Below are 26,673 nucleotides of genomic sequence, written 5' to 3' on the forward strand. Positions count from 1 at the left end.
GAAGTACATGGGGGAGAGAATACCAACATAGCTACTGCTAGAACCCGTAGTCCATGGGGGAACTACTCACGGAGCATGGTGGAGGCGGTGGCGTTGATGGAGATGGCTTCCGGGGGCACTTCCCCGTTCCGGCAGGGTGCCGGAACAGAGTTCTGTCCCCCGAATTGGAGTTTCGCGATGGCGGCGGCGCCCCTGGAGTCTTTCTAGAGTTTCGTCAATTGGTCCGGTGTTTTTAGGTCGAAAGGGATTTTATAGGCGAAGAGGCGGCGCAGGGGGGCACCTGGGGGCGCCACACCCTAGGCCGGCGCGGCTAGGGTCTGGCCCGCGCCGCCATGTGGTGTGGTGGCCCCCTGGCCCCTCTCCGACTCTTCTTCGGTGTTCTGGAGCCTTCCGGGAAAAATAGGAGGTTTGGCGTTGATTTCGTCCAATTCTGAGAATATTGCCCGAACAGCCTTTCTGGAACCAAAAACAGCAGAAAACAGGAACTGGCACTGTGGCATCTTGTTAATAGGTTAGTTCCGGAAAACGCATGAAATCATCATAAAGTGCAAACAAAACATGTAAGTATTGTCATAAAACAAGCATGGAACGACAGAAATTATGGATACGTCGGGGACGTATCAGGGGCCCAGGAGACAGGTCGGCGCGGCCAAGGGTGGGGCCGCGCCGCCCTACCTCCTGGCCACCTCGTGGCCCCACTTCGTTGACTCTTCGGTCTTCTGGTAGCTTCGTGGCAAAATAGGCCCCTGGGCGTTGATTTCGTCCAATTCCGAGAATATTTCCTTACTAGGATTTCTGAAACCAAAAACAGCAATAAAACAAAGAATCGGCTCTTCGGCATCTCGTTAATAGGTTAGTTCCAGAAAATGCATAAATATGATGTAAAGTATGCATAAAACATGTAGATATCATCAATAATGTGGTATGGAACATAAGAAATTATCGATACGTCGGAGACGTATCAGCATCCCCAAGCTTAGTTTCTGCTCGTCCCGAGCAGGTAAACGATAAACAAAGATAATTTCTGGAGTGACATGCCATCATAACCTTGATCATACTATTGTAAGCATATGTAATGAATGCAGCGATCCAAACAATGTAAATGACATGAGTAAACAAATGAATCATATAGCAAAGACTTTTCATGAATAGTACTTTCAAGACAAGCATCAATAAGTCTTGCATATGAGTTAACTCATAAAGCAATAATTCAAAGTAGAGGTATTGAAGCAACAAAAAGGAAGATGAAGTTTCAGCGGTTGCTTTCAACTTATAACATGTATATCTCATGGATATTGTCAATGTAAAGTAATATAATAAGTGCAATATGCAAGTATGTAGGAATCAATGCACAGTTCACACAAGTGTTTGCTTCTTGAGGTGGAGAGAGATAGGTGAACTGACTCAACAATAAAAGTAAAAGAATGGTCCTTCAAAGAGGAAAGCATCGATTGCTATATTTGTGCTAGAGCTTTGGTTTTGAAAACAAGAAACAATTTTGTCAACGGTAGTAATAAAGCATATGTGTTATGTAAATTATATCTTACAAGTTGCAAGCCTCATGCATAGTATACTAATAGTGCCCGCACCTTGTCCTAATTAGCTCGGATTACCTGGATTATCATTGCAATGCACATGTTTTAACCAAGTGTCACAAAGGGGTACCTCTATGCCGCCTGTACAAAGGTCTAAGGAGAAAGCTCGCATCGGATTTCTCGCTATTGATTATTCTCAACTTAGACATCCATACCGGGACAACATAGACAACAGATAATGGACTCCTCTTATATGCATAAGCATGTAGCAACAATTAATTTTCTCATATGAGATTGAGGATATTTGTCCAAAACTGAAACTTCCACCATGGATCATGGCTTTAGTTAGCGGCCCAATGTTCTTCTCTAACAACATGCATGCTCTAACCATTAGGTGGTAAATCGCCCTTACTTCAGACAAGACGAACATGCATAGCAACTCACATGATATTCAACAAAGAGTAGTTGATGGCGTCCCCAGGAACATGGTTATCGCACAACAAGCAACTTAATAAGAGATAAAGTGCATAAGTACATATTCAATACCACAATAGTTTTTAAGCTATTTGTCCCATGAGCTATATATTGTAAAGGTAGAGGATAGAAATTTAAAGGTAGCACTCAAGCAATTTACTTTGGAATGGCGGAGAAATATCATGTAGTATGTAGGTATGGTGGACACAAATGGCATAGTGGTTGGCTCAAGTATTTGGATGCATGAGAAGTATTCCCTCTCGATACAAGGTTTAGGCTAGCAAGGCTATTTGAAACAAACACAAGGATGAAGCGGTGCAGCAAAACTCACATAAAAGACATATTGTAAACATTATAAGACTCTACACCGTCTTCCTTGTTGTTCAAACTCAATACTAGAAATTATCTAGACCTTAGAGAGACCAAATATGCAAACCAAATTTTAGCATGCTCTATGTATTTCTTCATTAATGGGTGCAAAGTATATGATGCAAGAGCTTAAACATGAACACAACAATTGCCAAGTATCACATTATCCAAGACATTATAGCAAATTACTACATGTATCATTTTCCAATTCCAACCATATAACAATTTAACGAAGAAGAAACTTCGCCATGAATATTATGAGTAAAGCCTAAGGACATACTTGTCCATATGCAACATCGGAGCGTGTCTCTCTCCCACACAATGAATGCTAGGATCCATTTTATTCAAACAAAACAAAAACAAAAACAAACCGACGCTCCAAGCAAAGCACATAAGATGTGATGGAATAAAAATATAGTTTCAGGGGAGGAACCTGATAATGTTGTCGATGAAGAAGGGGATGCCTTGGGCATCCCCAAGCTTAGACGCTTGAGTCTTCTTGATATATGCAGGGGTGAACCACCAGGGCATCCCCAAGCTTAGAGCTTTCACTCTCCTTGATCATGTTGTATCATCTCCCTCTCTTGATCCTTGAAAACTTCCTCCACACCAAACTCAAAACAACTCATTAGAGAGTTAGTGCACAATCAAAATATACATGTTCAGAGGTGACATAATCATTCTTAACACTTCTGGACATTGCACAAAGCTACTGAAAGTCAATGGAATCGAAATATCCATCGAACTTGACAAAACAGGCAATGCGAAATAAAAGGCAGAATCTGTCAAAACAGAACAGTTTGTAATGACGAATTTTATTGAGGCACCAGACTTGCTCAAATGAAAATGCTCAAATTGAATGAAAGTTGCGTACATATCTGAGGATCACTCAGCATAATTTTCTGAGTTACCTACAGAGAATTTTGCCCAGATTCGTGACAGCAAAGAAATCTGTTTCTGCGCAGTAATCCAAATCTAGTATGAACCTTACTATCAACGACTTTACTTGGCACAACAAAACACTAAACTAAGATAAGGAGAGGTTGCTACAGTAGTAAACAACTTCCAGGACTCAAAATAAAAAACAAAGTACTGTAGTAAAAACATGGGTTGTCTCCCATAAGCGCTTTTCTTTAACGCCTTTCAGCTAGGCGCAGAAAGTGTGCATCAAGTATTATCAAGAGACGGAGCATCGTTATCATAAGCTCCCCCATCTGTAGTGGTACTAAGGGCTTTGTCAATTTTAGGCCTATAATAATATTTTTTTGGTTTAGGCACTTTAGAGACATACATAAACTTTTGCTCCTTACCCACATAAGCTTTCTCCTTATATTTAAGAGAAGAAAAGGTTGATCCCAAGGTTCCCATAGCCTTTTCAAGTTCGCCAATCCTATCGGTTTGATTATCATGGACAACACAAGTTCCTAGGACACTAATTCTTTCATCAATTCATCCTAAGGATTTATCAAGTTCATCAGTTTTATCAAGTAACATTTCCAATTTAGTTTCAACACTTGGAAAATTTTTCTCTATGGTTTCCAATTTTTTCATAACATCTTCAAGAGAGATTTCAGTTTTAACTTCATCAATAGGGGGTATTCCAAATAGACTCTCAATAATGCAGCTAGCTTCTAATGCAGGAGTACTTAGGAAGTTACCTTTCGCGAGACAATCAAGAACATACCTATTCCAGCTAGAGACACCAACATAAAAATTCCTAAGTAGGATAGTGGTGGAGTGTTTCTTAGTGCACCTATTATGGGCATCACTAATTCTATACCAAGCATCTCTTAAACATTCTCCCCCTCGTTGCTTAAACGTACGAACTTCAACTTCAGGATTACTCATTTTAACAGTAGTAAATAAAGCAAACTAGATAAGGTAAATGCAAGTAACTAATTTTTTGTATTTTCGATATAGCAAACAAGATGGTAAATAAAGTAAAACTAGCAACTAATTTTTTTCTATTTTGATTTAGTGCAGCAAACAAAGTAGTAAATAAAATAAAGCAAGACAAAAACAAAGTAAAGAGATTGGGATGTGGAGACTCCCCTTGCAGCGTGTCTTGATCTCCCCGGCAACGGCGCCAGAAAAAGAGCTTGATACGCGTATATCACGCGTCCGTTGGGAACCCCAAGAGGAAGATGTGATGCGTACAGCAGCAAGTTTTCCCTCAGTATGAAACCAAGGTTTATCGAACCAGTAGGAGCCAAGAAGCACGTTGAAGGTTGATGGCGGCGAGATGTAGTGCGGCGCAACACCAGGGATTCCGGCGGCAACGTGGAACCTGCACAACACAAACCAAGTACTTTGCCCCAACGAAACAGTGAGGTTGTCAATCTCACCGGCTTGCTGTAACAAAGGATTAGATGTGTAGTGTGGATGATGATTGTTTGCAGAGAACAGTAGAACAATTTTGCAGTAGATTGTAGTTCAGTATAGAGAATTGGACCGGGGTCCACAGTTCACTAGAGGTGTCTCTCCCATAAGATAAACAGCATGTTGGGTGAACAAATTACAGTTTGGCAATTGACAAATAGAGAGGGCATGACCATGCACATACATATTATGATGAGTATTGTGAGATTTAATTGGGCATTACGAAAAAGTACATAGACCGCTATCCAGCATGCATCTATGCCTAAAAAGTTCACCTTCAGGTTATCATCTGAACCCCCTCCAGTATTAAGTTGCTAACAACAGACAATTGCATTAAGTATTGCGCATAATGTAATCAATAACTACATCCTCGGACATAGCATCAATGTTTTATCCCTAGTGGCAACAGCACATCCATAACCTTAGAGGTTCTTGTCACTCCTCCAGATTCACGGAGACATGAACCCACTATCGAGCATAAATACTCCCTCTTGGAGTTACTAGCATCAACTTGGCCAGAGCATCTACTAATAACGGAGAGCATGCAAGATCATAAACAACACATAGATGTAAATTGATAATCAACATAACATGGTATTCTCTATTCATCGGATCCCAACAAACACAACATATAGAATTACAGATAGATGATCTTGATCATGTTCGGCAGCTCACAAGACCCGACAATTAAGCACAATGGGGAGAAGACAACCATCTAGCTACTGCTATGGACCCATAGTCCAGGGGTAGACTACTCACACATCACTCCGGAGGCGACCATGGCGGCGTAGAGTCCTCCGGGGGATGAATCCCCTCTCCGGCAGGGTGCCGGAGGCGATCTCCTGAATCCCCCGAGATGGGATTGGCGGCGGCGGCGTCTCTGGAAAGTTTTCCGTATCGTGGCTCTGCATCGGGGGTTTCGCGACGAAGGCTATTTGTAGGCGGAAGGGTAGGTCGGGGGCGTCGCGAGGGGCCCAGAGACAGGTCGGCGCGGCCCAGGCTGGGGCCGCGCCGCCCGCCCGCCGGGCCACCTCGTGGCCCCACTTCGTTGACTCTTCGGTCTTCTGGAAGCTTCGTGGCAAAATAGGCCCCTGGGCGTTGATTTCGTCCAATTCCGAGAATATTTCCTTACTAGGATTTCTGAAACCAAAAACAGCAGAAAACAGCAACTGGCTCTTCGGCATCTCGTTAATAGGTTAGTTCCAGAAAATGCATAAATATGATGTAAAGTATGCATAAAACATGTAGATATCATCAATAATGTGGCATGTAACATAAGAAATTATCGATACGTCGGAGACGTATCAAGCACTCGGGATTTGCCAGGAGTTTGGTTTGCTTCCCATTATGTCTTTCCAATGCAACCATGATGCTTACCTTGTGACTCAGCTCGAGCCATCTTGGTACACCAAGCTCAAGATCAAGGTAAAGACGACCTTCTGCCTCCAGCTGGATATCCAGGAGCGTATGTATGACGCCTATGTGGCCGAGAAGAAAGCTCGGCACCGCCAGAAGAGCATCATGAGTAAGCTTGGTGTGGAAGTGTCTCCTCCAGGATCTTAAGAGAATATCCTTCCGAAGCCCCAGTGGATTTCTTCTCACAGCCAGTGGTCTGATGGTGAAGACGAACCCTCCTACAGTGTCGACTCCGACATTGGCGGGGACTTCCTTTGAGTCTCTTGGGACGATAGCATCGCTCTTCAACCTTTTTGGCATCTTGATGTCAAAGGGGGAGAAGAGTTCTATTAGGTTCGTACGAGATTTGCATGGGAAGTCACACGCTTGCGATTTCTTTGACTCTTTATGCTTGTGACTTATGGCTATTAGTTGTTGTGAACTATCTTATTATGTTTTATGGACCTTATCTATGTGTGTGTGAGACATAAGGGCTATCTATTTATGTGTGAGACATTTGCTATCTATCTATCTATGGTAAAGACTAAGTGGACTACTTGTGGTTTGATCTCTAAACTCAACACTTGTCTTTACTCACATATGCTTTGTCCCCTCTCAAGTGGAAGTGATGAATTTGTTTGCTTACCCCTTACACCTTGCACTTGTTGGTTAATCTATATAAAATGTTAGAGTATTTTGACCCTAGATGATGTGCTTCTTATTCAAATTTTATGTTAATTGGATGCACATGTCTAGGGAGAGAGCTTATATCCTTTTTATATTTTTGCCCAATACTCAATTCTTATGCAAATCTTATGTTGTCATCAAGAAACCAAATAGGGGGAGATTGAAAGAACATATCTCCTTAAGTAGGTGGTTTTGGTGTTGATGACAATAATTATATTCGACTAATTATGTTGTATAAGAATTGAAGGATATAGCGATGATCTTTGTGCCCAAAAGTTGAAGAGCTTGAAGAGATCATTTCGGGAATGAAATGATATTCTTGTTTGGTCTTAGTTGGCAGAAAGAATGGAAGAGAGATTAGAGGGAAGAAAGAAAAGAAGAAGAGAAAGGAAGAAAAGAAGAAGAGAAGAAGAGGGGAAAATGAGAGGAGGGGCAGCGCAGCCGGTGGCGCGGGCGGTACCACCGGGCTGCCCACGGCCGGAGGCTCCGGGCGTGGTACCTCCCGTGGTACCGGAAAAACGCCCAACCTCGCAGTAAGGGTCCAGGGTGGTTGGGCCGCTCGGCGGTACTGCGGCCGGAGGCTCCGGCCTCCCCTCCCGGCCCGAGGCTCCTGCGCCCGCCTCGCCCACGTGGCCGCCTCCATCCCGCGCCATGTTGACCCGGCCGGTAGTACTAGCCCAACATGGCCGGTACTACCGCTCACCACCTCTCCAACGGCAACTTCCCCCTCGGGGGTATAAATAGAGCTTCTTCTCCAAATGGCTATTCCCAATGTTTTTGCCCAAATCTGAGACCACCATTGCTGAGCTCCAAACGCCTAGATCTCTCTACTCCTGCACTCAAACTCCACCATATTTGAGGATTTTATAGAGATGACCTAGATCTACTCTTCCACCAAAGGGATTTGTGTTTCATTAACATTCTTAGTGGATCTTTGTGAGGTGACCTCGAAGCTACTCTTCGTGTAAAGCTTCGTGGTTACATCTTGGGAGCCTCCAATTTGGTTGTGGATGTGTGCCCCAAACTTCGTGTAAAGGTGCCGGTTGCGATCTCAAGGGAACCGCTTAGTGGAGCGTGGGCTAGACCTTTGTGGCGTTGCTCATAGGAGAATAGGGCGAGCCTTTGTGGCGTTGGTTGGCCTTCGTGGCACCACACACCTCCAAACGTAGACGTACTTCCCTTTACAAGGAAGGAACTACGGGAATCATATCATCGTCTCTCCGTGTGCTCCACCTCGGTTACCTCTATCCTCACACCGCATTTACTACTTGTATCTTGTATTGTTGCTTGCTATCTTGTCATATAGGTGAATTCACTTAGTTGCATATCTAGAGAATTTACCTTTGTGTCAAGCCTAATTTGAAAAAAATTAAAGTTTGAGTTTACACCTATTCACCCCCCTCTAGGTGGCATACGATCCTTTCAGCGCGCCGTCGAGCTCGCGCGGCCGCTTCAACAACATCGGCCGACGTGCATGGTGGTACGGCCGCGACATCGACGCCACACTGCGGCAGTATGCCTTCCGCTAGCGCACCCGCGGTGACCCGCCGCGTGTCCCGTTGTACTTCCCGCAGGCGAAGTGCATGGTGCCGGTGACGCGGCCTCTGCAGAGCGCGCCGGAAAGGACTACGGCGTCCGGGAGCTTGCGCACCGGATCGTCAGCAACCGGCGACCGTAAGCGCTCGGCCGCGCTCGTGCTTCCTTCGGGAGGCGTCGTCGTCCGCGAAGGGGCGAGGCGCGCGTCTTCTACTTCGGCCCGTCGGGCGATGGGGTCGGGCCAACGCCGCCGCCTCAAGGAGGAGGACGCCGCGGCCTCGCCACCACTTCCGCCGGCGAAGAAGCAATGGTGGGAGAAGGAGGCGTAGGCGCAGGTGGCCCTCCGTGGCGGCGATGACCTGGAGGAGTTCCCCGGCAAGAACTTCATCGTCAGCCGCTCCATCGAGGAGGACTACCGGCAGATGACAATGGACCCGCGGCAGGGGGCGGTGTGGTCCGCCAGGGACCACGGCGCCAACTTCGTCGACCTCGCTGGACCTTCTGAGTTGTCGGCGCCAAAGGAGGAGGAGGACGACGACTGGTCCTTCGGGACATCTAGCGATGACGGCAACGGCAGCAACAACCTCGACTTCAGCGCCTTCGACGCACGCCGCCGCTAGACTTTTTTTAGTTTAAATTCGAGTTACTCGTTTTCGAAATGTCTTTTAAGTTTAAATTTCGATCGGGGCTGTCGTATGGGGAGCGCCCACTGTGGGAGCAGCATGTCCAAATAGAGGATGCTGTGCGCTGGGGCCTATCCGGTGGAGATGCTCTAACTGCAGCGCAATCTTAGCTCAAACTGACATGTGAATTTTTTAGAGAAAATAAGGGCCTGGCAAGCAACGTCCTTTTATCGCTCTACAGTTACCACCATTGATCTTATCACACAATCACAGGCGTACTAGGAGTCAGCAGTAGACATACAACATACTAGTACAACAACGAAACAAAAGAGCAACGACTGCAAACTGGGACGAAAATTCATAGGATACATCGAACTGTGAAGTCGCCAGCAGCAGCGGCTAATATAGCCCACTGCATCCACCAAGCCTGCTTGTCACGTAACAGCATCTTCGCTAGGCTTAACAACTAATCTAAACCAGCAAGTATCCAAGACACTACACACCAACCACAGTTACATCGTAAAATCATCCATCTAGGACAGCATGGCATCGTCCCCATCTGCTTCCCCTGGCACTTCGCTGAACATGTACTGGCTCTGGTACTCCATCAGGTACTGTGTCGACCTCTTCACGTCCAGGAAGAGCGAGTACACCCGGCTGATGTCCTCCATCTCCACCACCTTGCCCTTGCGCTTCTGGCAAGCTAGAGCCGCAGAGGTGATCAGGTGGATCGCGTACCTCAGGGAGGTCTCGGTGCCAATCTTTGTGAGCAAGACCTTGGCATCCGCAGACATTTCCACGTCTTCTTCTCCGCACCTGATGTCTAGGATCTTCCGGATCTCTTCCTCCGTGTATGGCTGCGTCGTGATGATCAAGAGGCGATCGAGGAAGTCGGATGGGATACCGTGTGGTGATCGGTAGTTGGTCCCACGTATAGTTGTAATACCCCGATTTGTCGCAATCACTAGGATGGGAGCCATATCATTCTCCAAAGCACGGTTTAGGAAGGAGAAGCATTCGATATCTAGCATGTGGACTTCGTCGATAAACAGAACGCCAGGGACGATCTCAGCCTTCCCTTCCTCTCTCCACTCGGCGACTTTTGTATCGATCTGCTCCCTGACCTCCGCACGAATCTCACCAGTGTCACCAGTGAAGAGTGCAAGAAAGCCTTGTGTCCTGAACAAAGAATAAAAAACATAAAAGTGAGTTGGGCTGGAGCACTTGAATTCCCACAGTAAAGTACACTCATAATTCCATATGACAAAAATGCTACTGTATTTGGTATCATGTGATGTGATCAGGATGGAAAAAAAAGAAAACCCTGCTGGTATAAGGAAGATCGTGATAGAAAAGTTTGAAAAAGTTCAAAACTATTTAAAGAAGCAGTATCATCTACGAGGAGCATAGAACAATGTCAATAGTTTGGTTGCAAAGACATTCAGCTAAAAAAACGTCAAAATGAGCTACAGATACCAACGGTTGCAGACATCTGCAGAATGTATGGATGCAAGAAGTGTCTAGCTCATCTCTGAGCAAGGCTCTATTTTTTTATACATGTGCCACCTCTTTAGAATTGGTCTATGTTCATAGGACCATGTTTCTTCACATGAGCATCCCTGTATCAAGCTGGATGCTGAAGCAAGCTCTTGCAGCTAATTCTTTGGTAAGTTTTGTAAGGAGTCTTCTGGATAACATGGCACTCCGTATTTCTCTATAAAATAAAAAGCAGACCAGGTCATAGTTTGTGCATCCAAGACCAATGTATTATCTAAGGAGACCATCTTTTGTAACTAATGGCTAAACTTATGGGATGTTAAATTGGTATATGAGCCCAATTGCACCTTTGAATTACCCGCATTACTCTATTATATCCCAAAGTTGCTTTGGGGTTTCATAGGCAGTGGGTATTGGTTTTGCCTAGAATCTGGCCTCAGGAATGATTTGCTGAACAAAATAGCACATCAGAACTGTGGCCATGTGGATAACAATTAGCACTTCGTAACTGGTAGTTCTGGCAATGGATAACATGGTGCCATCAACACATTCAGTCAGTCAGCAAGTTCTTTAAAAATGTCAAACAAGTGGCATGACGAGATCAGAAGGTGGCTATACTAATATTGTTGTTGTACATGAAGACACGAAAACTGATTATAATTTCTACATCTAATTTGGTTATGCCATGCATTACATGCCATATGTCTAAAATTATCATTACATTAATAAGTTTCTTCTCAAATATGTTCCAAATGAGTAACAGACTAGCATGAGTATCTACCAGTTAGATATAAAGATAATTATGCTTGGATTAGTATAGGTCTTGTAGGTCTAGTCTAGATCAACAACAGACTGGCATACTACATCAAATAATTTCATAGTTCAGGCTTGTGGAAGTGAACTATAGGGGATGCATCAATATAGGGTTATAGGCCATCCTTTGTAAAGCGAAATGCTTTTTTGGAAGAACAAAAAATGTTCCTTCATCCTGGTAGTTCTGGCAAGGGAAAACATGGTCCCTCAACACAGGGGCGGAGCCAGAATCCAACAAAACACTGGGTCAACTTTGTATAAGTGTTATAATCAGTCTAAATCCAAGCATAATCAATTTCTACTAATGCATAGGTAACCAAAATTCTACAGCCCGGGCCATGGCCCAGTGTGACTGTCCTTGCCTAACAGTGAGCAAGTCAGCAATTTTTTTAACATTGAAACAAGTAGCATAACAAACATGAAGAAGTCGTGTGCACCACAATATTTTTTTGGGAAGAATACAATATCGCTGTACATAAAGATGCGAAACTTATTCTATTCATCCAATTTGGTTATGGCATTCATTATGTCATATGGCAAAAATTATCAATACATGATTCAGAAGTCTCTGATCAACTTTGTTCCAAATGAGCAGAAGTATAGCTCGAGTAACTACCAACTAGGTGATCCTCATTGCTAACATACAGATAATTGTGCTTGGATGATTGGGCCTAGAAGATTAGATTGGCATACTACAGCAAATAATTTCACAGTTCAGGATGTGGAAGTGAACAATTATAAGAGAGTCATTGATGCAGAGTTATCAGCTATCCTTTTGTTAAGCGGAATAAATTCTTGCAAAGAATTAAAATGTTCCTGATGCAGATTTTTGTAATAATACAAAAAAAAGTCTACAGGGCTAGTCTATCCCAATGGTGATAAACACGCACATTGAGCATAGCCAGGGGTATCACAAATTCAGTGACAGGTGCCCTACTTATCAGAATTTAAAATCCTTTGGGGAGACGTATTGCTAGCGAGTGTTTTTTTGTGTCAGTAAAAAGCAAAATCATGTGCCCTTTGCCATTTGTATCTACTACTCAATGCAAAAAAAAATGTCAGAGCTATTATTGGTAAGAAAAGTTGCTAAATTGTACTATGTGTATATAACTCTGAAACTATGTAGTACGAATTTGTGGGAAGGAGCTGTGGATTAACCTGCTATTGATGACATCAATCTCGTGTAAGGTGACGCAGTGCACAACCTCCTTGCGCTTCTGGAGCTCTCCCTCAGGGCACTTGACAAACTTGGTGTGGGCACCAACAGCATCATAATCCCGTGACCGGCCAATGGAGCGGCCAAGCTTGGTAACCTTCCCGGAGGCCTTGTCGAGCGCAACGACATCCCCGCTCTGCACCTTCTCCTTGCCGAGGGCCTCAATCATCTTCCCGCCGAGCTCGTACACGGTCTCCATGTCGGTGGTCTTGAGCGTGAGCCTCCCGGTCTTCCCGGCCGGAGCAGGCGCGCCCGAGGAGCCACCGGCGGCGGCGACGGGGCGGTCTATCGAGATCTCGACGACCTCGCCCTCGATGATCTCCGCCTCCTCCTTGATGCGCACGCCGATGGCGCGGCGGAAGGCCTGCGTGAGCGCCTCGGTCTTGGAGAGGTCGAGCGAGAAGAGCTCGGAGGCGGCGACCGACGCGAAGGGCGTCTCGGCGCCCAGCGACTTGGCGATGCCCATGGCCAGCGCGGTCTTGCCGGTCCCGGGCTGCCCCGCGAGGAGGACGGCGCGCCCCGCGATCTTGCCCTGCCGGATGAGCTGCAGGATGAGCCCCGCGGCGCGGCGCGCGGGGAGCTGGCCCACCATCCCCTCCGAGGCGTCGCGGGCCTCGAGAGAGGAGTCGAGACCTAGCCCCCGGATGTGGGAGTGCGCGCCGATGCGCTCGATGCGGGTCAGGTCCCGGCTCTCCGACAGCCGCTTCAGCTCCGCCATGGTCGCTGCCCGCCGGTGCTGCTGCCGCCGCCGGGTAGATGTTCCCCTTTTTCTGGAGGATTAGGGTTTAGGAGGAGAGGGAAGAGGGGAATGAGCTAGGGTTTAGCAGTCGCCAGTCAGGTTGTTGAGTGGATGGATTCATGTGAAGAGGAAGAAGCCCTCCTATACTCATATGTTTGTTCAGTTCGGACAGACAACCGGAAGCCCAATTCAGTTAGATGTTACTTCAGGCCCAATTCCGAGTTCACCAGGGGGAACAACAGCAGCAAAAGAGTGGTACCCCTAAAAAACAAAATCAGCAAAAGAGTGAACCATCTGTTAGAGCAACTCTAATACAGACTGAAAAACAGGCCGAAACCGAAAAATTTCGGCGACAATACGGGATCAGGTCGAAAAAGGTCTAGAACGGAGCCTGAACTCGCGGCCTAGCCCGAAAAACGAGCTCGGGGGCCCGAGAAACTCGACGGCCGCCCGTATTAAAACGGGCCGCTCAGGGGAGTTCGGTTTTCAAACCCTACTCCCCTCCGCCGCTAGCACTCGCTCCACCGCCGCCAGCCTCCTCTCCAGCGAGCAATTCCGCCGTCGTTGACGCCGCTCCACCGCTGCAGCCACCAGCACTCCCTCCGCAATGGCACGCGCAAGACGAGGCGGTAGGGGAGGGGGCCGAATTGACGGCTGGAAGTCGGCACTGCGTCCGCCGGGTGTGCGGTCGGAGGCGGGCGCGCTCCGATGTAGCTTGGAAGCGGGCGGCACGCAAGTGGCCACGTAGGTTCGCTCACCGGGCAGCGCGCGAGGAGGCACGCGAAGGAGAAGCCGAGGCGCCCCCGCTGGCTCGTGCAGCCAGCCGCTGCCGACGCTTCCACCGCGCGGCGACGGCAACGACGACGACGGTGACGCAGATGGGCCACCTCTCACCTGTGGAGTGATACGTCCATTTTGCATCACTATTTTATATCATAATTTACTGTTATTCATTGATATATTTCATATTTAGAGATGATACTTATGTTATTTCATTGTCACTTCCAGAAATTTTCTAAATTTTAGAATTTGAAATAAAAATAAATTTAATGCTTGATTGTTTGAACTTGATTGAAAATCCACAAAGAATTAATATTTTTTTGAGTTATTTAAACGTATTTTTCAAACTATTGGTTTCCAAATACTTTTGGTTTCAAGTATTTTCAAAATCAGGCCAAATGTATAAAATAATTATTTTAATTTCACAAAGGGATATTAAAAGGGTTTTTGCAAAATATAGAGTTTTCATAAAACTTGGTTTTCAAAAGATTTTCTAACAATACTCTATTTTGTTCGAAGGTTTGAAACTTATAAAAATATTTTATTTGAGAAAACATTAAATCCTAAAAAGGCAATATAGCCACATAGACATGTATATCAAATTTTGGTTTTATAAAGTTTATATTTTTGTTCCAAATTTATCTCATATTGAAGTATTTTTCGTGGCGAATCTAACGGTACCTTATTTGTATTTTTCTGATTTTATTTGAAGCCCCAAAGTGTATTTCCAATTTCAGTATAAAAAAAAGAAAAAGGAGTGGCCAGGCCGAACGGCCCAGCTCGCCCAGCGCGCCACCGCCTGCGTGCGGCAGACAGCCGGCGTCGCTCACGCCCCGGCCCATCTGCCCGCCGCCTCGTCCCGGCCCATCTCCCCGCCCCCAGCCCATCCGGCCGCATCGGCCCAGGCCGATCCCAGCCACGGCCGCACGACCCAGCTCCCGTGCGCGCTCGCGCCTGGCGCTTTTCCTTTTTTTTTTAGTCCCACCTCGCTCCCTGGTGCAAAATTCTTTCAGCCTATAGCCTATACTAGCAATGATGGGCGCGGCGTATGGTGTTAACTGACGAAAATTTTCAGTACTGGTAAATATTCGTGGACTTGTACTGTGTCTAAGCTAAGCAATATATGTAACACCCCAACTTTTTTGCAAGCTTGTTTAATTATCCAAAGTGCAAAAATTAGGGGGAACAAAAACTTTTTCTATAGACTAATTAACATGAATTGCCTTGATCTGTTTGTTATGATGAATTGCCTTGATCTGTTGGTAGATAAATTGTCTTGATTTGCTTGTTGAGTTTTGTTTTGAGCTACCCTTAATAACAACACCTCTAGTGGTTAAACAAGCAACTCACTAAATAAAACACATGTGTGGCTTAGGAAGAATTGTTTTTCTTTTTACTACATCAAACCTCCCTCCTGATGGCAACATGAGTGTGCCTACTTATAAGACTCCAACTTTGGCAGTTGATCTCTTAGCACCCACCACTGTTTTTGGTGACCTCAGTGCATGGATCTCTTCTATACAACACCCTCTACAAACTTCCACATCTTACATGTCACATCCTCCACTTGCAACTCTTATAATCACTTGATCTGGTATCCTATCCAATGTTTCAGCACCAGATCACTTCTTCCTCTTTTACCTCTTGTGTTTATTTAATCCAATTTTAATATCCACAAAACCAAGAGTAGGTATGATGGGTACATTTTGTAGCCACCATCTACCCTTGAGAACACTCCTTCCTAAATTAGTTTTCTTTCTCAAAAACCCTATTGTTTTTCTTCCCTGGTTTTAGCCACAAAAAAATCACTCCTTGTTATTAAAACTCCTTAAATGTTTTCTTCAAATAACAAGAGAGATTGTGGATGGTATTTTGTATCACCCCATTCCCTTCAACCCAAAAAGACTTTCTATAAAGGCATTTGATTTTCTTCCTTCTTTTAAGTGCATGGTTTTGGTACATGTGCCATCCTTGCACCTTTTGATAACACAAGGGAAAAATCTATTTGGCATTATTATGCAAGTAGACCCATTTTGTTTTAAAAATCATTGGATCTCTTTCAAAATGTTTTCAAAGGAAAGTTCAATATAAACCCTATCCAACATTTTGATCAACTCTCATAGTGGTGGAGACCCACCTCTGTAAAGTTCCAGATCTAATTAACAACTTCCATTCATTCATCACATCTCACTCTTGTATGGTTTACCATCATCATCTTAACCTCATGTTGATGGCTTATGCCACCATATTCACCCTTGTGAGTATGGTTATTTCACTCACCATCTCTCTTAGCCTTGCTCTACAATTGTCTAAACCACCATCACCACCATCATCTTTTGGCCAAGTTGATCACTTGATCAAAGTGCTTCATTCCTCAACATTGGCACCAATGTTTATTAACACCTCTCTCTTTTCATTCTTACTTCATCAAATCAACATTACCCATCTACCTTGGCATGCTCATGCATTGTTGCATGTGGTCAATGCCAATCTTTTCAATTTTGAATTCAAATAAAAAGTTTTATTCTTCAACTATACCTTTGGATCTATTTTCATCTTATGTTTGTCACAACCAAAGTGGTGGGAATTATCCTTAGAGTACATATCACCTCACACTTCTTTTTATCTATATGAATCCACTCATATTCTTATCATCATTAAAGTCACTCATTGACGTCATCTCCTCAACATCATGCCTTGGCCTACACACATGGATGTTGTGCGTCTCTTTGTTTGTTCACTTATGATTGGCAAGGATGGAGCCGGCCATTGTCTATGCATGGCAATTTCGGCCAGCCATTCCTCTCTATTTTTCTTCCTCTACAAGACTTGCCTCCCAACTACCCCAATCAATAAATGAGCAGCCTCCCAACCCACCCAATTAATGAGGAGGCAGCCACCATCCTCCCTCTTTATAAGGAGCTTGGCCGGCCACACCTCCTCTCCTTTGCCTCATTTCTTTTCACTCCCTACTATTTCCTCCACTCCCTCACACTCTCCTCCTCCACTTCCCCACGAAAATGGTGCTCCCCTTGCTCCCATGGCCGGCCATGGCCATGGCAAGCCACCAAGATGAAGCTCTCCCTCTCCCTCAAGCTCCTCCTCACCATGAGAGCCTCCCTCTCCTTCTTCTCCCCAACCCTAGATGGTTTTCTCTCCTCTTCTTCTTCCTCCCTTGCTAAGATTGGATCTTGATGCAGGTGCATGTTGGTCCAAGCATGGAGAAGCTTGAGCTATCCTCAGATCTGAAGTTCTTGAGCAAAGTTCGTCCAAAACCTTGCAGTAATTTCTGTATCTTGCTGTTTCAGATTCTGGTACGAACTTGTAAAATCCGCCAAATCTTGTGTGCAGATCCAAATCGAGTGATTCAAAGTTCCGCAGATAGGTATTGAAAAGATCTACAACTTGGCATTGGTCTCATCCTCAAATTCGTTACGAATTTTGCATGGTAAATAAAGTTCTGCAATCATGCAGAATCACTGTTTGTAAGATTTCTTCCGTTTTACAAAACCTTTTTGAGCAAACTCAACTGCGGTTGAAAGCCCTCTCCAGTACCTTCATTTTGGCGGTGGTTTCACTTCGATTGACCTCCTGAAACTGAAATGGTTTGCAGATCAAGATCTGGTCAGATCTGACTTTGTCGAATTAAACCAGGAGCTTGGAAACTAATTTTTGAATGAAACCAACTGGGTAAGAACCACCTATTCAATACCTTTCAGATGCAGCAGACCTCATATTTTTTTGATCTGTTTATGATTTTTGGTGAATTAAACTTGTTCTGTGTGTTCTGCAGACATGGCTGTTAGATTTTAATTCATCAAAAATCCATTTTTGAACCTAATTGAGTGATTCCAATTATGTAGGATTACTGAATGTTTTCTTAATCATCTCAAACAAGTTTCAAACCTTTATCTGTTCTGCAACTCCATAGTTAAAGCAAATGGTGAAAACATGCAGTAAACTTGTAAATCCATTTGTGAGAGTTTCAGAAACAATTTGAACCCAAATCCAATTGTGTGTGAATCTCTGTTTAAATATCTTTCAAATTCCAGTGGCCTCATATTTTTAGGATTTTTCTACGATTTATGGCTTACAGATCTTGTTTTCTGTACAGTCAGATTCAAAGAAATTCCTAAAATTGTAGGTTTAATATTTTTGGGTGATTCCAATTGGGTTAGTCTTGTATTAGTACTGGCTATCTAGGAAAAATATTATTAGTCTCTGTTCATACATATTTGTTGCTGTTAGTAATGTTTATGTGTGACATGCATTGTTGAAACAAAACTTTTCGGTTTATCTAAAACCCTTGACCAACTCATTTTAGTAGAGGTGGGCAACCTTTGTTTTATGCTTGCAAAACAAAACCTCTGCAACCTAACATTAGCTCTTTTGTTTTGCTTAAGTTTCCAAATGATGTGGAATATGGTTTGCTTCCTATTTTGGTTGTAGTGTTATGGGAACAAATTAAGTTAGGAAAACTGTTTTCTACTTTTTCAAAAATGTTTGAAAATGCTTTGTGATTGTATTTGATGTCAAACTAATGCACGTGTCCTCTTTAGGATGTTATCTACCAGGGGATATTTGGTTTATACCATGGTGACACCCGAGAAAGGCAATTGCTAATTTGTGATACTCTCATACCTTTACTAGGTAAATAAAATGGGTTCTCTTTTAGTTGCTTTGCAGTATCTATAAGTTCTTTGTATGTTAGCCCGTAGTAAGGTGGTTAGCTATTGCTTGTTGATTGTTGAATGTTGCATGCTTGTTATGATTGGTGCAATGTGATTGATTGTGTTCCTTTTATATTTTCCGACGATAGATGCGAACGATTCCGGAGAAGAAGAAGAAGTGGTTCGGACAAGGATTTTATTTATATTGACGGGATTCTTATATTGATGAAGTTGAAGAAGTCCAGGGACAAATAAGCCAAGGCAAGCCATCTTTTGATCTCTGATATGATGTCTCTTTGGATGTCATCTTGTGCTATCAATAGCATCTTGGTTCTATGTGTGATGATCTCCATATTGTTGTCATCTATGCTTGGATGCAAGCATGGTACCTCTAGTAGTTTTATCTTGTCAAGGTCTTGGTAATTGGTTGGGTGTATGGTATCATGGCCATTGCTATCCAACTTGCTTTCTATATTTAGCTTGAATATGTTCCACCTCGGGACAAGATTCATACTACACCCCCTTCTAGTGTAGATGTATCAATACCATGTTTTTGGTGTATTCTCAAATTGTGATGAGTATGCCTGTTTTCCCTTAATGGTGTTGGTGTTGGTCAATTCTCATCCCTATCTATCTATTGATTGAGTTAGATAGCACCACAAATCTGAAAGTATATTTCCTCTTGTGTTGTCATAATACATGCTTAGCTCAAGCAAGTATGATCCACTCCAATACCTCTTTTTCATACCCTCAATGGCGTGATGACCCTCATCTCGGCCATAGTGTTGTATTAGTTCAACTCATGAAACTTTAGATTGGGAACCCCTCAAGGTTTACCTTGTTGTAAATGTTTATGAAAACCTTGGGTGAGGCAATCTTACCCAAGCGTATGGTTTATGAAAGGAAAGGATCTTGACAAAGATGGTTGGAAAGAGGAAGGTGTGTGTGACTTGGGTTTTTGAGAAAAACGACACATGGTTCTTTGTATTCGCCGGAACAACTAAACAGCGCAACCATAGCTACTCCAACGTGGGCACGGGGCTTAACTTGACGTTTGTTCTTCTTAGCATGAGGCACCGCACAACTATACAAGGGTACGGTTACCCCGAGTCCGGGTTGTCATGGTTGGGACAATAGTATAACGGGAGGCCTTCGGGGCTGACCCGTCCGGAAGACACTATGGGTCTCCTGGCTTGGCGGTGGAGCCACGCTCTAGAGGAGGTGAGCTGCCACGGTGCGAGGGAGGTACATACTCCATAGGGTAGGACCTCGTGTTAAGTCGAATGGGTGAAAGGTTATGTCCGGGTATCCGTCGTGGCATATGTCGTTATGCGGGGATGATGCCCACACGATAGGTATCCGGATAGTTGCGGTGAAAGTGTGCAAACTCTGCAGAGTCAAAACTATTCGAATAGCCGCGTCCGCGGTCATGGACGGTTGGGATGGCCGTTACAGAGCTGTGTCGAGTTTTGGTTTTGAAAATGATTTCCAAAGGAAATGTGTGTTGGAAGTACCGGAAGGGTACGGGAAAGATGGTGTGCCGACCATGTGGAGATGGTCGAGGAAAATGAAACAAAAGAGGGTGACCCATCCTAGTGTTTCATGTAGAGGAACTCTGCTTTAACAAAGATATAGAGATGTCATAGGACTTTCTTAGTGTCCCCTTCAACTGTGATGTGGGATGCTATATCCACAAGAGAAACTGATTCTCTTTCACATGCTATATCCACAAGAGAAACTGATTCTCTTTCACATGCTATATCCACCAGAGAAACTATTCTTCCTCTCTTGTCTTCTTTAGTTAGAATTGTTATCACCTTCTTGATGTTTTGCGAGTACAATTCAAATGTACTCACGGCTTTGTCCCTGGCTATTTACTTGGCCAGACCTGGAGGACTTCGACAGATGAAGAAGGAGTTGACGACGTCTATGCGAGCTAGGAACGTCTTCCCGATCGGTTTGTAGGGTTAAGGCAGATGACTTGGGCTCTACGTTGCTGAAGTGAATCTGCTACTCTGATGATTAGATTAGGCCCTTCGAGGCTATCTTGTAAAGATGGGTCATGTGACTTTATTGTAATTTTCTTATTCCGTTTTGTAAAGGATGATGTAATTTGATATCAGTTCGGTTATGTGTTCACGACACACTGATCATGGGAACGTGAACTGTATACATAACAGGGTATTTCGGACAGCTAGTCCGGGGTCCCCACAGAGCTGGTATCAGAGCCATCCTGACTGTAGGAGACCTTAGTTAGCATGGACGTTAGTTAGGAAACAAGTACTTGGGCAAAACTATTTACCAAACAAATTCTTTCGTTAGTCGGAAGCATAGCTTCTACTCCTCTTGTTTCTTCAAAACTTCTAAATTCTTATCTCTCCGCTTTATAGAAGTGTTTGAAAATTCTTACTCTATTGTCTCATCCACTTCAAACCTACATATTGGACGATGTCCCCAACTCAGACCGGAGACTCGAACTCAAAGATACATCAATCCCTCGGGAAGACTCATGAATCTCCAACGACAGCTATTGAAGATTGGAGGCCGACTTAGTGTGCACATAAAAGAATGATAATATCATGTCTTTGGTTGTCACCAAAGTATGTCAAAGATCTGACCTTGTTCCTCCGTGGACTTGCACTTTTTGCAGTCGTCAGGGATCAAGTCCTCAGTTTTTGACTAGTAATTTTTAGGCCAGCCACCAGAAGATGCCGACTTTGGGAGTACCTACACAACTACCCCTTCGAAGACCCCACGTCCCCGGGATGTTGAGCAAGAAGACTACACAGTTTTAGCCTCTACCTCAACCTCGACGACTCAACACCAGGCCGCATCACCACTCTCTGCTTCAAGAATCCTTGTTGAAGACGATGTCAACAAGCTGAAGACTGCAACATATGTGACCAGCCCGAACCTATAGGATGGATAGGACAAAACTCAATCGCTTTGATTGAGCTACCCCCGCGTATTAGTCATCCATGGGTACTTGTGTTACCATGTCTGGTTTGATGATTGCTTGTAGTTCCCTAAATGTGTTGTCTTGAGTGTTTTTATTTGTTTGTTGTGTGTTTGATTGTCTTGGTCTTTAGGTCTGAAAAACACTCTTGGTGTGATAAACCAGCGTAGGAAGCCCCTCTAAGACGTTTTCACAGCCATCTACCTCGCCGATAAAATGCTTACTGCTAGCTAAATGGATAAGTTAACCCTGTTAACCATTGATTCTCAACCGTCAGAGAAACTGACCAGACCCCTATCTACGCCAACTACTTTCAAGATCAGCTGAAGCATCTCCACTAAGCCGAGAAGACGGAAGACCCTACCTTCAAGAGTGACTGCACCTCTGCAAGAAGACATGCATACTAACTTTGTCTAACCTTGGAGTATAATCGCGCTAACCTCGAGGATATCTTTTTGAAACCACCCTCAAACACACCGTCTAACAAACTGAGAGAACAATAGCGTCAGACCCAAGTTACATCACATGGTTCATCTGTTCCTCATCAAGTGAAGCTCATGAAGATACCTCAAGACTCAAGATTAGGTGTATTTTACCTACTCACTTCTTAAGTGGTATAAGTCAACACTGACCCTCAAGCTGAAGATTGTCTTCGACGGCCTTCGTTGCTGCTTCATATGGAGACCAACCAGGCGTTTCATCGACTTACTAACTTACCGCGCGTTATATGGTCTAATAAACACCGTGAGTGACTCTTGAAGTCGTGGACTACACATCGTCTCCTGAAGATTCTTCAACTGAATACGGAAGATCGACGACTTCTTCAGAAGCCCAGACAGGACTACAAGGCAGAAGCTCTGAGTTTTTCCGAAACCCGATGAAAAATCCTAAGGGTGGAAGACTTTGTCTTCCACTAAAAATTGGAGCTGACCCTAAAAATTTAAACCTTTCTAAAACACCGTTGGGAATTTGGGATGCACTAACTTCCCTTGAAGCTGTGGACTGCACCTCGCTCCCTGAAGATGCTTCAACTCAAGACGAGAGAAAGATCACTTCTTCGAAAGCACTGACAAGACCCTTGGCCGAAGCTTAGAGTTTTTAAACCCCCCTATGAACAATTTTAAGGGTGGAAGACTTCGTCTTCCACTAAAATTTAAAGTTAACTCTAAAAAGTTTTCAACCCTGCTAAAGCACCGCTGGAGTGCGCTAACTCTCCTTGAATCATGGACTCTAACACCTGCTTGGAGTATTCAACCTCTTCATGAAGCTCACCATCGGCAGGAATCCATCATATCTCCCAGAAGATGAAGCAACGACCTTCTCAAAAGTGGCACCTCTACAAAAGAATGGAGTCTAACTTTAGTTAAACTTTTTAACCCCTCTAGTTCTATGCTTAGTAATCTCGGGACGAGATTATTTTAAGGGTGGAAGATCTGTAACACCCCAACTTTTTTGCAAGCTTGTTTAATTATCCAAAGTGCAAAAATTAGGGGGAACAAAAACTTTTTCTATAGACTAATTAACATGAATTGCCTTGATCTGTTTGTTATGATGAATTGCCTTGATCTGTTGGTAGATAAATTGTCTTGATTTGCTTGTTGAGTTTTGTTTTGAGCTACCCTTAATAACAACACCTCTAGTGGTTAAACAAGCAACTCACTAAATAAAACACATGTGTGGCTTAGGAAGAATTGTTTTTCTTTTTACTACATCAAACCTCCCTCCTGATGGCAACATGAGTGTGCCTACTTATAAGATTCCAACTTTGGCAGTTGATCTCTTAGCACCCACCACTGTTTTTGGTGACCTCAGTGCATGGATCTCTTCTATACAACACCCTCTACAAACTTCCACATCTTACATGTCACATCCTCCACTTGCAACTCTTATAATCACTTGATCTGGTATCCTATCCAATGTTTCAGCACCAGATCACTTCTTCCTCTTTTACCTCTTGTGTTTATTTAATCCAATTTTAATATCCACAAAACCAAGAGTAGGTATGATGGGTACATTTTGTAGCCACCATCTACCCATGAGAACACTCCTTCCTAAATTAGTTTTCTTTCTCAAAAACCCTATTGTTTTTCTTCCCTGGTTTTAGCCACAAAAAAATCACTCCTTGTTATTAAAACTCCTTAAATGTTTTCTTCAAATAACAAGAGAGATTGTGGATGGTATTTTGTATCATCCCATTCCCTTCAACCCAAAAAGACTTTCTATAAAGGCATTTGATTTTCTTCCTTCTTTTAAGTGCATGGTTTTGGTACATGTGCCATCCTTGCACCTTTTGATAACACAAGGGAAAAATCTATTTGGCATTATTATGCAAGTAGACCCATTTTGTTTTAAAAATCATTGGATCTCTTTCAAAATGTTTTCAAAGGAAAGTTCAATATAAACCCTATCCAACATTTTGATCAACTCTCATAGTGGTGGAGACCCACCTCTGTAAAGTTCCAGATCTAATTAACAACTTCCATTCATTCATCACATCTCACTCTTGTATGGTTTACCATCATCATCTTGACCTCATGTTGATGGCTTATGCCACCATATTCACCCTTGTGAGTATGGTTATTTCACTCACCATCTCTCTTAGCCTTGCTCTACAATTGTCTAAACCACCATCACCACCATCATCTTTTGGCCAAGTTGATCACTTGATCAAAGTGCTTCATTCCTCAACATTGGCACCAATGTTTATTAACACCTCTCTCTTTTCATTCTTACTTCATCAAATCAACATTACCCATCTACCTTGGCATGCTCATGCATTGTTGCATGTGGTCAATGCCAATCTTTTCAATTTTGAATTCAAATAAAAAGTTTTATTCTTCAACTATACCTTTGGATCTATTTTCATCTTATGTTTGTCACAACCAAAGTGGTGGGAATTATCCTTAGAGTACATATCACCTCACACTTCTTTTTATCTATATGAATCCACTCATATTCTTATCATCATTAAAGTCACTCATTGACGTCATCTCCTCAACATCATGCCTTGGCCTACACACATGGATGTTGTGCGTCTCTTTGTTTGTTCACTTATGATTGGCAAGGATGGAGCCGGCCATTGTCTATGCATGGCAATTTCGGCCAGCCATTCCTCTCTATTTTTCTTCCTCTACAAGACTTGCCTCCCAACTACCCCAATCAATAAATGAGCAGCCTCCCAACCCACCCAATCAATGAGGAGGCAGCCACCATCCTCCCTCTTTATAAGGAGCTTGGCCGGCCACACCTCCTCTCCTTTGCCTCATTTCTTTTCACTCTCTACTATTTCCTCCACTCCCTCACACTCTCCTCCTCCACTTCCCCACGAAAATGGTGCTCCCCTTGCTCCCATGGCCGGCCATGGCCATGGCAAGCCACCAAGATGAAGCTCTCCCTCTCCCTCAAGCTCCTCCTCACCATGAGAGCCTCCCTCTCCTTCTTCTCCCCAACCCTAGATGGTTTTCTCTCCTCTTCTTCTTCCTCCCTTGCTAAGATTGGATCTTGATGCAGGTGCATGTTGGTCCAAGCATGGAGAAGCTTGAGCTATCCTCAGATCTGAAGTTCTTGAGCAAAGTTCGTCCAAAACCTTGCAGTAATTTCTGTATCTTGCTGTTTCAGATTCTGGTACGAACTTGTAAAATCCGCCAAATCTTGTGTGCAGATCCAAATCGAGTGATTCAAAGTTCCGCAGATAGGTATTGAAAAGATCTACAACTTGGCGTTGGTCTCATCCTCAAATTCGTTACGAATTTTGCATGGTAAATAAAGTTCTGCAATCATGCAGAATCACTGTTTGTGAGATTTCTTCCGTTTTACAAAACCTTTTTGAGCAAACTCAACTGCGGTTGAAAGCCCTCTCCCGTACCATCATTTTGGCGGTGGTTTCACTTCGATTGACCTGCTGAAACTGAAATGGTTTGCAGATCAAGATCTGGTCAGATCTGATTTGTCGAATTAAACCAGGAGCTTGGAAACTAATTTTTGAATGAAACCAACTGGGTAAGAACCACCTATTCAATACCTTTCAGATGCAGTAGACCTCATATTTTTTTGATCTGTGTATGATTTTTGGTGAATTAAACTTGTTCTGTGTGTTCTGCAGACATGGCTGTTAGATTTTAATTCATCAAAAATCCATTTTTGAACCTAATTGAGTGATTCCAATTATGTAGGATTACTGAATGTTTTCTTAATCATCTCAAACAAGTTTCAAACCTTTATCTTTTCTGCAACTCCATAGTTAAAGCAAATGGTGAAAACATGCAGTAAACTTGTAAATCCATTTGTGAGAGTTTCAGAAACAATTTGAACCCAAATCCAATTGTGTGTGAATCTCTGTTTAAATATCTTTCAAATTCTAGTGGCCTCATATTTTTAGGATTTTTCTACGATTTATGGCTTACAGATCTTGTTTTCTGTACAGTCGGATTCAAAGAAATTCCTAAAATTGTAGGTTTAATATTTTTGGGTGATTCCAATTGGGTTAGTCTTGTATTAGTACTGGCTATCTAGGAAAAATATTATTAGTCTCTGTTCATACATATTTGTTGCTGTTAGTAATGTTTATGTGTGACATGCATTGTTGAAACAAAACTTTTCGGTTTATCTAAAACCCTTGACCAACTCATTTTAGTAGAGGTGGGCAACCTTTGTTTTATGCTTGCAAAACAAAACCTCTGCAACCTAACATTAGCTCTTTTGTTTTGCTTAAGTTTCCAAATGATGTGGAATATGGTTTGCTTCCTATTTTGGTTGTAGTGTTATGGGAACAAATTAAGTTAGGAAAACTGTTTTCTACTTTTTCAAAAATGTTTGAAAATGCTTTGTGATTGTATTTGATGTCAAACTAATGCACTTGTCCTCTTTAGGATGTTATCTACCAGGGGATATTTGGTTTATACCATGGTGACACCCGAGAAAGGCAATTGCTAATTTGTGATACTCTCATACCTTTACTAGCTAAATAAAATGGGTTCTCTTTTAGTTGCTTTGCAGTATCTGTAA

General features: G+C 43.4%; 1 protein-coding gene and 1 long non-coding RNA gene across 2 annotated transcripts; one reads left to right on the top strand and one right to left on the bottom strand.

Moving 5' to 3' along the window:
• Positions 1-9,319: 9,319 nt before the first annotated feature.
• LOC127332891 (uncharacterized) lies at positions 9,320-13,385 on the bottom strand. The gene is made up of 2 exons (XM_051359225.1): positions 12,467-13,385; positions 9,320-10,177 (listed from the first exon to the last, which is right to left on the bottom strand). The coding sequence occupies exons 1-2, from the start codon at positions 13,240-13,242 to the stop codon at positions 9,532-9,534; spliced, it is 1,422 nt and encodes a 473-aa protein (XP_051215185.1). The 5' UTR covers positions 13,243-13,385; the 3' UTR covers positions 9,320-9,531.
• Positions 13,386-16,954: 3,569 nt separating this feature from the next.
• LOC127332892 (uncharacterized) lies at positions 16,955-20,666 on the top strand. Its single transcript, XR_007870754.2, has 5 exons — positions 16,955-17,306; positions 17,395-17,491; positions 17,657-17,733; positions 18,863-18,974; positions 20,600-20,666. It is a non-coding gene; the product is annotated as an uncharacterized lncRNA (long non-coding RNA).
• The last annotated feature ends 6,007 nt before the right edge of the window (positions 20,667-26,673 follow it).

Source organism: Lolium perenne, chromosome 2 (assembly GCF_019359855.2).
Source record: "Lolium perenne isolate Kyuss_39 chromosome 2, Kyuss_2.0, whole genome shotgun sequence".
Taxonomy (NCBI): Eukaryota; Viridiplantae; Streptophyta; class Magnoliopsida; order Poales; family Poaceae; genus Lolium; species Lolium perenne.